Here is a 14042-nt window from a genome sequence, read left to right as displayed (position 1 = left end):
TCTCAGCCAGGCTTTTCCCAGGGAAAGGCTACAGGATAGGGAAGGGGGGAAACTGAAGATGGGGTCAGGGGGATAAAGTAGGTTGGCTGGTTGGTTGGTTGGAAGGAAGGAGAGAAAGAGGCAGGAAAAGGCAAGAAGCTATGGGGGCTTTCAGGAAAGGGAAAGAGAAAATAGTGGGGAGGGAAATAAGATGCCTCAAGTCCTTGTGTGTCCCCTGCTTATTCTATTCTGTTCTATTCTATTCTGTTCTAGGTACATTTGATGCTATTCCATGCCAACACATAGATAATTTCTGATAATTATTTAATTGTGTGTGTAAAGTGCCTTCAAGTCGCAGCCGACTTATAGCGACCCCTTTTGGGGTTTTCATGGCAAGAGACTAACAGACAATTATTTAATTACCAACACAATATTTAAATACCCATAAGGGGCAGACTTTCTAGAACCAAGCTTAATGAACAATCAATGGAGAAGTTGTCTTGCACAAGATCCCTCAAAATGAGAGCTTCAAGAGAATATGTGCAGAAAAAGTAAACATTTTTCATCTTACTGATAAGTCCTATGAAAGCTAAGAGGTATAAATAATATCTTTGTTTCTCCCAGAATATTGAACCATGAACTGACATGTGAATGATTTCTAGTATATATACCTTATCAAAAACCTGATCTGACAACACCAACTGTTCAGTTGCTGGAACTGACAGATCTCTATTGACTTTGAAAGGCTGAAATGGTCTTTAACCACATTAAACCAATTTTAATGCTCTCTCAATATAATTGATCATATACAGTCATACATAAAACTCTTGAATGGTATGCATTTTATATAAGTGGTCAATACAATCTATACATCAAGTACAAATCTTTGTTGGGGGGGAAAGTGAAACCAAGGCAGGGCTATTAAGCAAATTCCTGTATTGCCAAAATGAGTTAATTTAGGTTCTGCCAAGGCAATTAAAGGTTAGACAATTGTTCCCGTCTCAGTAGTAGACACTGAGAGGCCTACAGTGTTCAGAGTGACCACAGCAAAAATTATCTCAGTTATCAAGGGGCAGCATGAAAAGATGGCCTTCAGAGTAAGGTTAATTTAAATACGTAATAGTAAAGTGGCTGGCCCTGCCAATCACAAAAACAAGATAATCAAACTTCCCACAAACAAAGTAGGACTTTCTGTCTACTCAGGAGGCTGCCTAGGAAAACGACAGAAATTATTTCAACAAATTAACCAACAAGAACAAAAAATCTGTCTCAAAAGGCCTGAGGACAAAATATGCTCCAGGAGCATGGACTCCTGGGAGCAGCTGTCAGGCCTCATCTTCACATGTGTTGAATGGGGTCACAAAATGGATGGACAGTAACACTTCAGGCTGCAGGTGAGGAATTATGTTTAAAAGCTCCCTTACCTTAATAACTCTCTGTAAATACAGAATGAGCACAGCATACAAGTGACTAGGCTAGAACCTTCCTCTGTACAATACAGATTTTTTTAAAAAAAATTACAGGGAGTTTTTCACTGGGAATTTTTTTTAAAAAAATCAACTTCCCTGCAGTCTAAATGGTACAACCTATTGTGCCATCACAGAATTCTACCACTTCATTGTGCTGCATGTATACACCAGGCTTCAGTTAAAGGGAAAAAGGGGGAAAGAAAATCAGCCTGCTCAAGGAAAGCTTACAGGATGCTTAAAGGTGAGAATTCTGAAGGGTGGGGTTTCCAAACTGTGCTTCCTTCCCAGGAATTTTCTGGGGTTACTGTTATACATAATACTTTTCATTTTAATGATAGCATCTACCATTTTAATGAAAGCATGCACAGCTTTTAAAAATGCTGGAGGGGGGCGGATAAAGAGATAAGGGTTGTCTCTTCTGCCTCCTAGGTGAGGGCAGTAGTCAGTTGAGAAGTAGGTGCTGAAGCAGGCAGGCTGCAGGGCTGCTGTCTCATTATAGAGCTCTGAATAAAAGCCACCTGGAGATATTCTATCCATGGCAACACCCTCCTCTTCCAGCATATGTTGCACAATCCTGATAGCCATGTGTTGAAACTGGCATACTGAATGGGTTGGAGGTATGGTTGCCAACCTCCAGGTACTAGCTGGAGATCACCTGCTATTACAACTGATCTCCAGCTGATAGAGATCAGTTCACCTGGAGGAATTGGCTGCTCTGACAGTTGGACTCTATGGCATTGAAGTCCCTCCCCTCCCCAAACCTCACCCTCCTCAGGCTCCGCCCCAAAGACCTCCCTCCAGTGGCGAAGAGGGACCTGGCAACCCTAGTTCGAGGCGACCATCCTTAGGCTTATCAAGAGTTCATCCTGCAGTTCTGTGGGACATGTTAATTAGATTCTAAGGCTGCAATCCTAAGAACACTTTCCCAGAAATACGTCCCACTGAATAAAATGGGACTTACTTCCAAATATATCTGTTTAGTGTTGCTCTCTAAGAATGAACCATACCAAAAGACGGGACAAGTTCTTTAAAATTTCAACATATTCTTCAATTTCATCATTAAACCCATGTATGCAGACAGATTTCTTCTTTTGTATATGGACAACACAAAAAAAGTTTCATTTTTGTTCTTCCTTAGTTATGCTTCAGGAAGTAGAAGTAATTTTTCATTTCCAAATCCAGTTGGAGACAATAGGTCATGTTCAGATCAGACCACTGGAAAAATCACTATGGCAAAGTTTTAAAACTTCCACTTCATTGGTGATTCTGCGTAGCAAAAATGCTACCTACCCCAATAGCTTCTTGTTGGAGAAGGAAAACATAAATTTATTGTCCTTATTTCCCGACAGTGGGGTCTTCTCCAATTTGTGTTCTTCTTCCATTTTCAGTAATGAATCAGGTTTACTGTTCTGAAAATGATACACCATTTTCCAAGTTAACAACAAACAATAAATGTTCCAGAGAATGGCAAACTATTGCTTGATAAATGATTATACCATGGAGAACACATTTGTAAAACAGAAATGGCATAGCATATACCATCTCTTATTATAACAGGCACATCTCTCAATCAGATAATCCAATATGTGGGTTGGATACAGTGATCCACAATCCTTGTGTAAGAAGATCTTCTGTGGCCCCTTGTTCTCTAAGAACTTAAATGACCCATATCACAACAAAGTGATAGTCACCCTTTTAGAAAATGCTGCTGAAAATTCTTCCTGTTCATTTATTGTGATTTGCATTCATTTAGCTTTCTTCCGGGGGTCCCTACTATTATGGTGCAAACTTCTGTTTCTATTTCTTTGTTCTCTTGGATATCAGGTGCTGAGATAGGATGGTCAGATTTATTGTTTCCTCTAGAAAGCAACTATGTGTCCCTATTGAGTAGGAAGTTATTGTTAGAAATATTACCCTTTTAAATTGTTTGAATTCCAAGGGGTCTGATTTCCATGTAACGGACATTTATATTTACTTGTATTCATGGATCTACATCTAGTCATGTAGTTAGCCATTCTATTGGCTTGCATGCTACAGGTACATTTGTAAATTGCTATTTTGCATCCAGAAATAGAGATACAAATTGTTAGACTGAAGCTGAAGTGAATGTTCAGTTTCTCTTTTCATTTTGAAATTTGCATGTGCAGTAAACAGTAAATTGCATAAAAATCTAAGTGTTTTCTTTTTAACCAAGAACAACCATAGCTCACTGAAAATGTTAATTTGTGAATATCCTGCACATCCCTAATTCCTTCAGCCCAACACTGCATCAAGTCTACAGTAGAATCACAAGATAAAAGAGGCCATACCTTGTATTTCCATTTTGCTTCTGTTTTGGTCTTATTCTGCTCCCGAATTTCAAATTTTTCCACCTCATTCTGCTTCTCAACAGGTTCTTTATTGGGGGTATTCGATGCATTCTTGGCAGCCTGACTCAAGCAAACAAACAGGCTTATTATCCCATGCACATAAGACATAATAAACGTCTTATGTTTGGCTCTTGTTAATTACTATATGCAAGTATGGTCAGGTGTGAGTAGCACCATGACATTCATGCTGAACAGGCTGTCAAAGCATCATTCTCTTCCCCCCATGTATATATTGCCAAGATCAATACACTAACAAGAATGTGCCACATGCCACATTTATGTCATAAATTTAACTGGTGATATTTACTCTAGCGAATGCGCAAGCAATAACACAATACTCATTTGAAACTCACATAAGGAATCTCTTACTGTTTCAAGAATCTTTTAATATTAATTAGTGAAAACGTTATAATTTTGATCATTTCAAAGATACTATTTTTACAAGGGGAAGAAAAATATTATTTGCACTAATTTCTCTTGCCCTTTCCAAATGCAAAGTGCTTTACGAATCTCACTTAAAGCAAACTTCTGAGGCATGTTATCGTGGATGACAGCAATTTTCCAAGGCCACCCAGAACAATCCAAGATTGCAAAGGGTGCTACCCGCTATTAGCATGTTATTATACTATATTATAGCATTGAACTATTACTCTTATTTTGAGCTATTTGTGAGGATATCAACAGATTTAACACAAGTAATGGAGGTGAATTTAGCAGAAATGCTCAGCATATTACAAACTGGACCCTTCTGAACTCTTGCTCCTCATGGAGCTAGCCCTACTAACCAGCCAGCTAGCTCCCATTCTAAGCATACATCACCCTGGTGGAGCCAGGATAAACCTTTAAATGGTTCTGACACTCCAAACCATGTTTGGAGGGGTAATTTCCTGCTAAGATTTATGGGATTTGTAGCTTCTTATGCATCCTAATCAAAGTTTACAGAGAGATGGAAGAACTAGTGAAGCGTCTTGTGGATGTTGTTCCCACATTTTGTTTCATGGAGCTTTACTCCAGAAATTCTGAGAAAGCTTTGAAAAACCAAAGGCTTTCCAAGGTGAGCTATGGGGGGATTGCCCATTGCTAATGTACCCCCCCCCCCAAAAAAAAGTCCTACTGAGCAATGTGTTTTTTCCCCTTGTATGTCAGTGTTTTATGAGGATGCTGCTACAAATATCACTTCTTACCCAACATTCAGAGATACTCAGGGAATATACTTTGGCTAAAATGCTAAACTCTTGGAATATCTCTTCACAACATCTAGTCCTGCATGAGGACAACAATAGACAATGGTAAAAGTCTGAGGTTTTTTAAAGCTTTTCAACAGCAGGAAGAATTCTGCTCACCTTTCCCTTCTTTGGTGTTTCAATCTTTGTTAGGGCCTCTTTTGTATGAGCTTCAAGAAGATCTAAGTTAGGAATGGCAGGTGGAGGAGCTTCTTTTGCGTTCTTGTTTTTTTTCTTCCCTTCCCCCTTGACTTTTGGTGTTTTGGGAGGTTTGGGGGGCTTGGGGGGCTTGGGAGGTTTGGGGGGCTTAGGAGGTTTGGGTACTTTGGAAGGTTTGGGAGTTTTCATTGCTTTGGGGGTCTTTTTCTTAGGAACTTTTTCAGCGGGTGGTGGTGGAGGAGGTGGCGACGGTGGCGGAGGTGGTGGTGGCGGCGTCCGTGGTGCAGGCGATGGTATTTCCTCTTTCTCAATAGGGCTGACCTCAACATTCATGTTGGCACTCACTTCAGGTTTGTTGACTTTCAAAGCATTCTGAAGGTGAACAGGACATACATACACACATTAGAACCATCTTTCAATATCTTGTTTATGTGTGTGAGTGTAAAGTGCCATCAAATTGTAGCTGACATAGCGACCCCTGGTGGGGTTTTTAAGGCAAGTGATTAAGCAGAGGTGGTCAATTCAAAGGCTAATAACAGCAGGGAGACTTCGTATAGACTGGCAAAGCCATGCACAGTGTGGAAAAGTCATGTAGCCTGTATCTGAATGAGATCCCTATGCAGTTATTTTGTAGTGCTGGGAAGATGTGATGAAGGACCCGCCAGCATCTCACCTCGTTAGGCCTCTGGCCTCATAAAATTACCTGACAATATATATTGTGTATATGAACTACTGGATTAAAATCAATTTCATGTTGGGACAGATATCTTTGAACTAAAATGCATAAGGCCACCTCGTTCTTTTGAAAGGCTTAAAAATTGTACCAGCTATCTGTGGTGGCTGCATTTTCTAGGTAAAGGAATGTTGCAGACCAGGCAAAGAACTAATGGCTTGGAATGTTTGTTAACAAATTCATCCTTCAGAAAGAGGGAGGCGGGGACAGAGGACGGGAGAGAGAAAACTTTCTGGCAGTTTATAAGAAAATGTAAGAAGCAGTTCACATCACAGGAAAGATACCAACCTCACTTAATCTTATTTCTTTGGCAAGGTCCTTAATAAGTTGTGCTGGTTTAAAATGTTCTGGGAGTTCATCTTCATGGTCCATTAAAGCCTGGAACAGAACAAAGCCAAAGACAAAAATTTATGCGTATCAAGAGTTCTTATTGGGTACTTTTGTTAAAATCATGTAATGCTAAGCAATTCAAACAAATATATTTTTATCCTATTTTGGATTAACAACCCATTCCTGAAACTTGCAGCGGCCAGGGACAGCATGGCCATGACACTGCTGTGGCACTTCCACAGAGGTTTTGCAGCCGCCGCTGGGAAAGGCCCCATTGCAAACACCGATGCTGCGCCACCAAAAACGGTGTTGTAGCAATGCCATTGTCTTAGGGGATGTTTCCAGTTCAAAAGGGGTTAAGAGGCTGCCTAATGGCAGCTCTGCAGTCCAGAAGGGCCGGAGTAAGTACCTCAACACTGGCATCCATGCCAGTTTGCATGGCGCAAGTGGTACGGATGCTGGGGTAGGGGTCACATCGGCTCTTATGAGCATTCGCCCCTCCCTTCAGGAATGCACTGTAACTCTCTACCAGGGCAGTGTAACTCGTCCAATTATATGTATGTTTTACGGCAGGGGAACGTCAGGCCTGGGGGCCGTATAAGGCCCGCAAAATCATTTGGTCTGGCCCTTTGTGGGTCATGGCAGATCTCTAGCTCAGAAGGATCTAAGACTGGCGATCTTCCCCCTCCCACGGACAGTAATAGCCTCTATTCAAGGCAGATGTGTTTGTTTTGCCGAGAAAAGGAACCTTCTTTCCCCCTTGCAGAAGAGTAATTAGCTATGGAGCTGCTAGGACCGCCCAAGAAAAAGTATTCCCTCTGTACTACAAGAGGGCTGGGGAAGGAAGTGGCGACAGTGGAGGAGTTAAAGGGGGCAGGGCCAGAATGCACAAGGGCAAGTTCTTAGCCATTGTGTCCTCATTTCATCTCTGCAGGTGGAGGTAGCAGGAGCCGGCTGTAGAATCTGGCCCCGACCATGTGGAGCAGGAGCAACTCCAGCGTGCGGCTTGACGGCTACGCCCAGCTGGTGCAACAGACCATCCTGTGCCACCAGGTGGGTGAGTGCACCACTAGTTGGATGCCTGCCTGCTTGCCCGTGCCGGGGGGGGGGGTTTCATCTGGGCAGCTGCCTGCTTGGGGCTTGGTCGGTACCCCCTCTCCCTTCTGGTTCTTTCCCCTCTAAGTCCTGCAAAAGACGCACAGGGCAGGAAAGTGCCAAATCGGGGCATTACTGGACCAAGCTCCTTCCCCTACAAGCTCCGAGTGGCTTGTCGGTCACTCTGTCTTGTGTTTGCTGCCCTTCTTGAATCTCTTGAGCCCAGCTGGGGATGGCAGAGCTCAAAAGCGAGTCGCTCTATGTGGCAGACACTCGGAGCCGTCTCCGGCTGTGCCTCTTGGCTAAACGTTTAACCAAATATAGCAGACTAATTTTTAAGTTGATAATTTTGTATGGCCTGCGAATGATGTTATAAATATCCAAATGGCCCTTGGCAGAAAAAAGGTTCCCCACCCATTTTACGGTAACCAAAAGTGTTCACTTTTCTTTTCATTAAGCTTTTTTATTATTTGGAGAACAACGATGGGGGAAAAGAAAGCAGATACAATAAGAAGGAGAATCAATTACAAATAAACAGAAAACCCAACAATATATAAGGCTACCAGTGTTCCACCAGCACAACACAATGTGCAGTAGAGCACAAATTACTAAATAAGTTAAATATTGAATAATACCAAATGAGTCAGGGTTTTTACTGAAGAACAAAGAATGCATAATCTTTTCCTATAGTAATTTTTATTTTTTAAAGTTATTAGGAATCACCTGCCTCTTGGCCAGAACATATCAAGGCGGTATGTAGTTGCTCAATAATTTTTTTGACTAAAGCTTAATGATTTTTCCTTTATAGCTCAGGATGCATAAACAGTTTCAAGCATTGAAATGATTCCTCTTAGCTCTTTTGTAATTAGGATCTCTATGACTATCAGTTCTGCTATCCAGACATTTTCTGCCCCCTTTTTTCCTTGCAAACATGAAATCAGTAAAGCAGAAAAACCAACCTGCTTTTTAGTCCAAGACCTGAAAGCGCCGTTTAGAATTTTTGCTCCCTGGACTAAATGGGAAGGAGGCTGCTTTCCAGCTTTGTGCAATCCTAAGCAAAAAAAAAAAAAAAAAAGAGCACCTGCCATTCAGTGATGGTCACAAACGTATGTAGCTTTTCAAAATGAAAGAAACAAACTGTTCAATTTAAGATGGAACAAGCTGTAAGTACATAGGTGGTCTGAAAACAGATTAACAGTGCAATCCTAAACAAGCCTCTTGAGTTCAGTACATGGCATCAGAAGACTGAAATTTCCATGGTAATTAATCAGTATTTCCAAATTAGATACTAAAGGGATCTACAAAAGGAGCGTCATTTTTGGTCAGGAACAGAGTCGATACCAAAATAAAATGTAAAGTCTGATTTCAAAACACTGCTTTTCAATGTTCAATATAGATATTTTCAAATTAAATTTTGCTTATTCATGATAAGGCCTTCCTCCTTATAAGGCACCCCCCTGTGATACATGGTATTTTGTTCATGAGGATTTCCTGACCCTCAGAATTGGCTTTTCAGGGATAAAGATGACATCTGGGGGAAAGGAAAAGCAGAAAAGATCTGCTTCCATGAGCACACAGTTCCAGACCACAGTATCTAAATGTGTCAATTTAACATTTGTGGAATTAGTCCAATGTTATGCAAATTCTAATTACAGTTCCTTCAGATCTCACCTGTTGGATCTCCCCCTTCCCTCCTAACATGTACACCCTACGTTGCATCATAGTGCTTTCAATACTAGTGGCTGACAGCACAAACCTGAGTGTGGGGGGTATTCAGTCAGGCCCAGGTATGGCGCAAACATGCCACCTCCTAAGAGGCTTGCCATCCCAAAAAAACAAGTTGAAAATATTATTTTTTTAAAAAAAAAAAACATTGATCCTCTTCCATAGAGTTTCACGGGGTTATACCTGCCTTTTTGCTGGCACAAGTTCACGCCGGGTAAAGGGGCACTCTTGCTTTGGGAATGCTCTTTTGACGCTAGCGCAAGCCCTTGCATCAAGGAAATACTGCCACGGCGGCAGCATCAGCACACAAGGATGGTGCTGCTGCGCTGCTCCCTGGCACCGGTGTCCGTGCCAATTTAGCCGGCGCAAGTGGCACTTATGCTGCCGCAGGAGTCATACCTGCTCCTGAGCCGGTTCACCCCCCTTCAGGATTGCTCTGCCCGTATCACATGAGAAAGCTTATCTGACCAAATTATGTAGTAAATACTACCATAACTTACAAGCCATCTTTAATTTTGCTCTGCTTTTTGAGAACCCATACTGATATATTTTTTCCACTGCTTGGAAAGAGACATCTGGGTATCAGCATGTAACAAAAGACAAATTAGGATGGTCACTTCCAGGAGAGCATGATCACAATAGAGATCCAAGGTCACTTCCAACCTTAGAAATATTACCCCACAGATTATCAAAATGAGGAGCAAAAGAACAGCTCCAACAGCCCCAACAGAATGTGATCAAAAGTTGGATGGGTGCTTCAGGAAGGTGACAACTTCAGGAAGCTATGACCACATGTGGGGTGGGGGAGAGGGTCAGGAAGATCACCTCCATAAGGATGAGGGAGGTATCACCTCTACAAGAGTGGTGTCAACGTAAGTTACTTCCAGGATAGTAATAGCTAAAAGTTTTACAGTTAGTATAATCTATAAATGTAGATGATATAATTTACTTGATATTATCTGCTCAAATTGATCTTTTATATTGTATTTCCTTTTAATATAATTTTAATATACAATTTTAGTATTTTGGTATAATGCTATATATATATCATTTCTATATTTTTGATACATGGAGCCATTTTTATACTAAGGACATTTGGCTTATAGCGTGACCATTTACTGACACCATTAAGATGAGGGTGTTGCTGATAACAGAGCTTCCCTATGTAGTTTTAACCTTGTACTAGAAATACTGACTTCATTAAAAATACATTTTTAAAAAGTTACACTGGTTTCAGTGTCAAATACAACTCATTTAATAATGTAAATAATTAGAACTGATTCTACTACCTAATCAATAAAGTGCTCTTTCCAAGCATAGGGGTTATGGGGGGTGGGGGAGAAGATGTGACTGCCTCAAGCATTAACAGAAAATAATGTGGCACAGCACTTTCAAGGAATGAAAACAAGGTACCTACTAAAGGGTTGCTTTTTTTTTTTTTTTACCTTTAAATGATTCTAGCAGGTGTTTTCCTGTATACCAACAAGCTGTTTCAAAGTTTGGAAACTGGGTTAAGCTGACAATTTTTAATCGTCTTTCAACTTCATATGCTCTGCAATACAGTAAAAAAAAAAAAACCAGTTTCAGCGACAGAGATCAAACCAAAGAGGAACGCATTTTCCATTATCACACTGTAGCACAACAGCTGTGTGGCTTTGCTTTCCGGTGCTTTTAATCAACTAAAGTGCCATAAATCCTGGACTTCTATGAAAATGACAAGTGTACATGAAAACAGAAGATCTCTGAACTTAAGAAAACATTTCAAAACACACCACGCTGTTCATTATAACACAAATTAAAAAGTCACCAGTTTGCTCAAATGAAGATCCCCATTTTAAGATGCACTGCAATACTACAATTTCCACATAAATAAAATAACTTTTCTTCTAATGTCTTATATTTATGTAGAGGACTAGAAATGATGAGTATGAGTACTGAAGAAATTTGGAGACTGGGACAATGTAAGTCAACAACTTCTGTAGGGCATATTTGTACCCATTGTATGGCAGCAGTGTCAAGCACATAGCTTAACACTGATATTTTCTGTTCTCAACAGGTATAAAAATGAATGCTTTCTAACAAAACAGTTGCCTCTGTATTTCGGCCCCAACCCAATGCATGATTGTCCTAAAATACACAGTTGTCCTAAAACACATAAAACAGGAACTGGTTAAATGTCCTCCAATAAAGACTAGAACAAACAGCTTACCTCATCTGCATTTCAACACTTAGGCTATGTAGAAAGTGTCCTGCAAAGGCTAGACAGTCAACTGGGGTTAACGTTGCATAAATCCACCCTGTAGAACACATAAATGAAACACTGAAGTCTTTCCTGCCCTTTTTTCAAGGAGGTTGGAGCATCATTTAGTTTCATACCAAACAAGGCTGCAAGATAAGTTGAGTTACTTGCCAAGAGCCACACAGTTAGCTTCAAAGCTACGTATTTTGCTGCCGGGGCCAGAAGTATCATCAGACAGATGCCAAATGGGAAAGGAAGAGGAAGAGTTGCAGTGGAGAACTGGCTAGTTTAGCCTATACCCCCACCACTTTCCCCCTACAAATCAAATTTCAGTCTGGCTTCATGCTGAGCTCTGGGCCTGCAATAGCACTGATCACCTACAATGCTCGTGTACTTGCAGGGCCACCCCTCCTGGTATGTTCTGCATTGACAGCTTCACTCATCAGAGCAAAGCATTCTGAAGGTACACCCTTGCAAATGGGTAAAATTGACGACTGTCCGTTCATGTGCCTTGGCTTCCACATTATGGATTGGTCTGCCTGAGGCTATTAAGAAGGTCCCCATGCTTCTGTTGTGTAAAACAAAAATCATATTCTGTAATCCACTTATTGATTTACTGATTGTTTTACTAGGAATCTTTGTTATTCAATAAAAATGTTATCATTAAAACGTTGTATTTTTCAATCAGCGTTATCGAGTGACAGAATAGTTCTTTTGTCCATGTAATCCACCTTGAGTCCACCTTGAGAAAGGCAGACAATAAATGAAAGTAAAATAAAATGTACTGGTAGTGTTTAATAATCAGGTCATGCTATTCTACTTGTTATTTGAACACTAGGTTGGAGTAAGAGGTTAATATATATATGACAGCACTTAGAGTGGAGAGAGGAGATATAGACTCTTCTCCCTGGAAGCCAATATGTTGGATGCCCCATGGATCTATTCTTTTCCCTCTGTTTACTGTTTATGTAAGACTGTTGAAGAGATCATTCATTGTTTTGGGTTTCATCAATATATTGCTGCCATCTTGGTTTTTGACCACACACTGGCTGAGGATGAACAAGCTGAAGCCAGATAAGATGAAAGTGAAGTTGGCTGGTAAAATGACAGCCCATTCCTGAGGGGGGGAGGGACGTCTTAGGAGGCGGCCTGACCCCGCCACCAGCATAAGTGAGTGCAATCACGAGATAACGCGCACTTACGCTGGTGGGGAGGGTGGCTCTGCCGGCGCCCAAGCGCCGCGAAGCCGCCCCTCTCCCCTCCGCCGGCACGGCCTTTCCATGTCACCGGCAACGGCGTAAAGAGGCCGCAATGGTGCAGGGGGGCGTTCCTGGGGCAGGGCGGGTGGAGGAGCTGCTAGTTAGGCAGCTTCCTACCCCCTTTCGGCCACTTGCGCTGGCGGCCAGAACAGCGTTGCTGCGCCTGCTATTTTGCAGGCGCAGCCTCGCTGTTTTCAATGGGGCGAAAAGCCCAAGTTAAACAAAAAAAAAGCTGTGAAATGGTTTTTTGTTTAATGGCGTAGGGGAAACCGTTCTTCTACATCGTCAGCTCAGGAATGGGCTGTGAGTGTCCTAGAGGGAAATCCCACCGCCTATGTCAGATGGGATGCATTTGAAATAGATAGATTCAGTAAAGAGCTTGGGAATATTCTTGGATCTGATCTTCCTCACCCATCAACTTCCTCATGTCAGCTGTCTCCTCATGATGGAGAATTTTGGGAGTATGCATTTTAAATAAATTAAATGGAACAAAATAGCAGTCTAAACTGTCTCCATTCTGGCTTACAAAAGGAAAGACATAGGTAGGAAACCTGTCCCACTAAGGACTTTCTACTACATAGTTATGCTGCTTTTGCTTGCCCTGATAGAAGTTTCCTGTATTCAAAGTGTAAACAAACCACAGGTTTGCATGCTGCCAATCAAACAATAATTTGAAGGTTACCAGCTTGCAATTCTATAGGACAGAGAGGTAAATTATACAACTTAATATTATCTCACTTCACCTATGACAGACGCTTTCCAAATTCAGAGCAATAGGTACAATGAACACAAATGACTTGGATTTCTTCAGTAGCTCACCTGAGGGGATAAAAAGTGTTTGTCCTTGTTTAACTGTGCATTTGTAACATTTATCCACTTGGTCGGCGAAAAACATCTCACAATGATTTGCTGCTGACTGCCAGCGCTCATATAAAGAAATGTTTGCGGAGGTCGGCTTGATGAGATAAAATATTTTTTCTCCCTAAAACAGAACAGGTGCTTTGATTATCCAAAGGAATTAAAACCATGTAACCTGTCTTGCAGAACCACAAATATCTTTAAACAATCTGTTTTGGTATACCCGGTAGTGGTGCACATTTGGAAGGTAAGTAATCAAAACCCAATATGAGCATGCCTTGTGTTTGTTAACCTCATAGGGATAACCAATCCAAATGAATTTTTAGACACAAATAGACAAGGCCAGTTCTGGCCATTTTTCTAGTAGTGCTGTGGTAAGTGCTGTTGACTGCTTTCAGTTCTCATTTTTCAGTTCTATCATTAAATTTCCTCAAGGGACAAGGAAAACAAAGAATATATTCAACACTCAGATATGTACCTGACACATGTTCCATGTTCCTGCCAAACAGCATTGTTCTGATTGGCATTTTTTTATTTGCACAGCATTTCCTCCAATTACACTGCTGAATAATAATAATCATAAATAATATATTATTTGTATCCT

The 14042-nt window shown here is 41.1% G+C and overlaps 1 protein-coding gene across 1 annotated transcript in view; it reads right to left on the bottom strand.

Annotated features, from left to right (window-relative positions):
• PHF2 (PHD finger protein 2) overlaps positions 1-14042 on the bottom strand; it is a 143106-nt gene that overhangs the window by 30046 nt on the left and 99018 nt on the right. The window contains exons 7-14 of the mRNA XM_056851608.1: positions 13400-13562; positions 11292-11379; positions 10528-10634; positions 8317-8408; positions 6221-6310; positions 5161-5571; positions 3758-3877; positions 2739-2857 (exon numbers count right to left, since the gene is read on the bottom strand). Coding sequence (XP_056707586.1) covers positions 2739-2857; positions 3758-3877; positions 5161-5571; positions 6221-6310; positions 8317-8408; positions 10528-10634; positions 11292-11379; positions 13400-13562 — 1190 coding nt within the window. The remainder of the gene's footprint in view (positions 1-2738; positions 2858-3757; positions 3878-5160; positions 5572-6220; positions 6311-8316; positions 8409-10527; positions 10635-11291; positions 11380-13399; positions 13563-14042) is intronic.

Source organism: Euleptes europaea, chromosome 1 (assembly GCF_029931775.1).
Source record: "Euleptes europaea isolate rEulEur1 chromosome 1, rEulEur1.hap1, whole genome shotgun sequence".
Lineage (NCBI taxonomy): Eukaryota > Metazoa > Chordata > Lepidosauria > Squamata > Sphaerodactylidae > Euleptes > Euleptes europaea.
The sequence above is the reverse complement of the archived record's forward strand: the minus strand, read 5'-3'. Positions and strand labels throughout refer to the sequence as shown.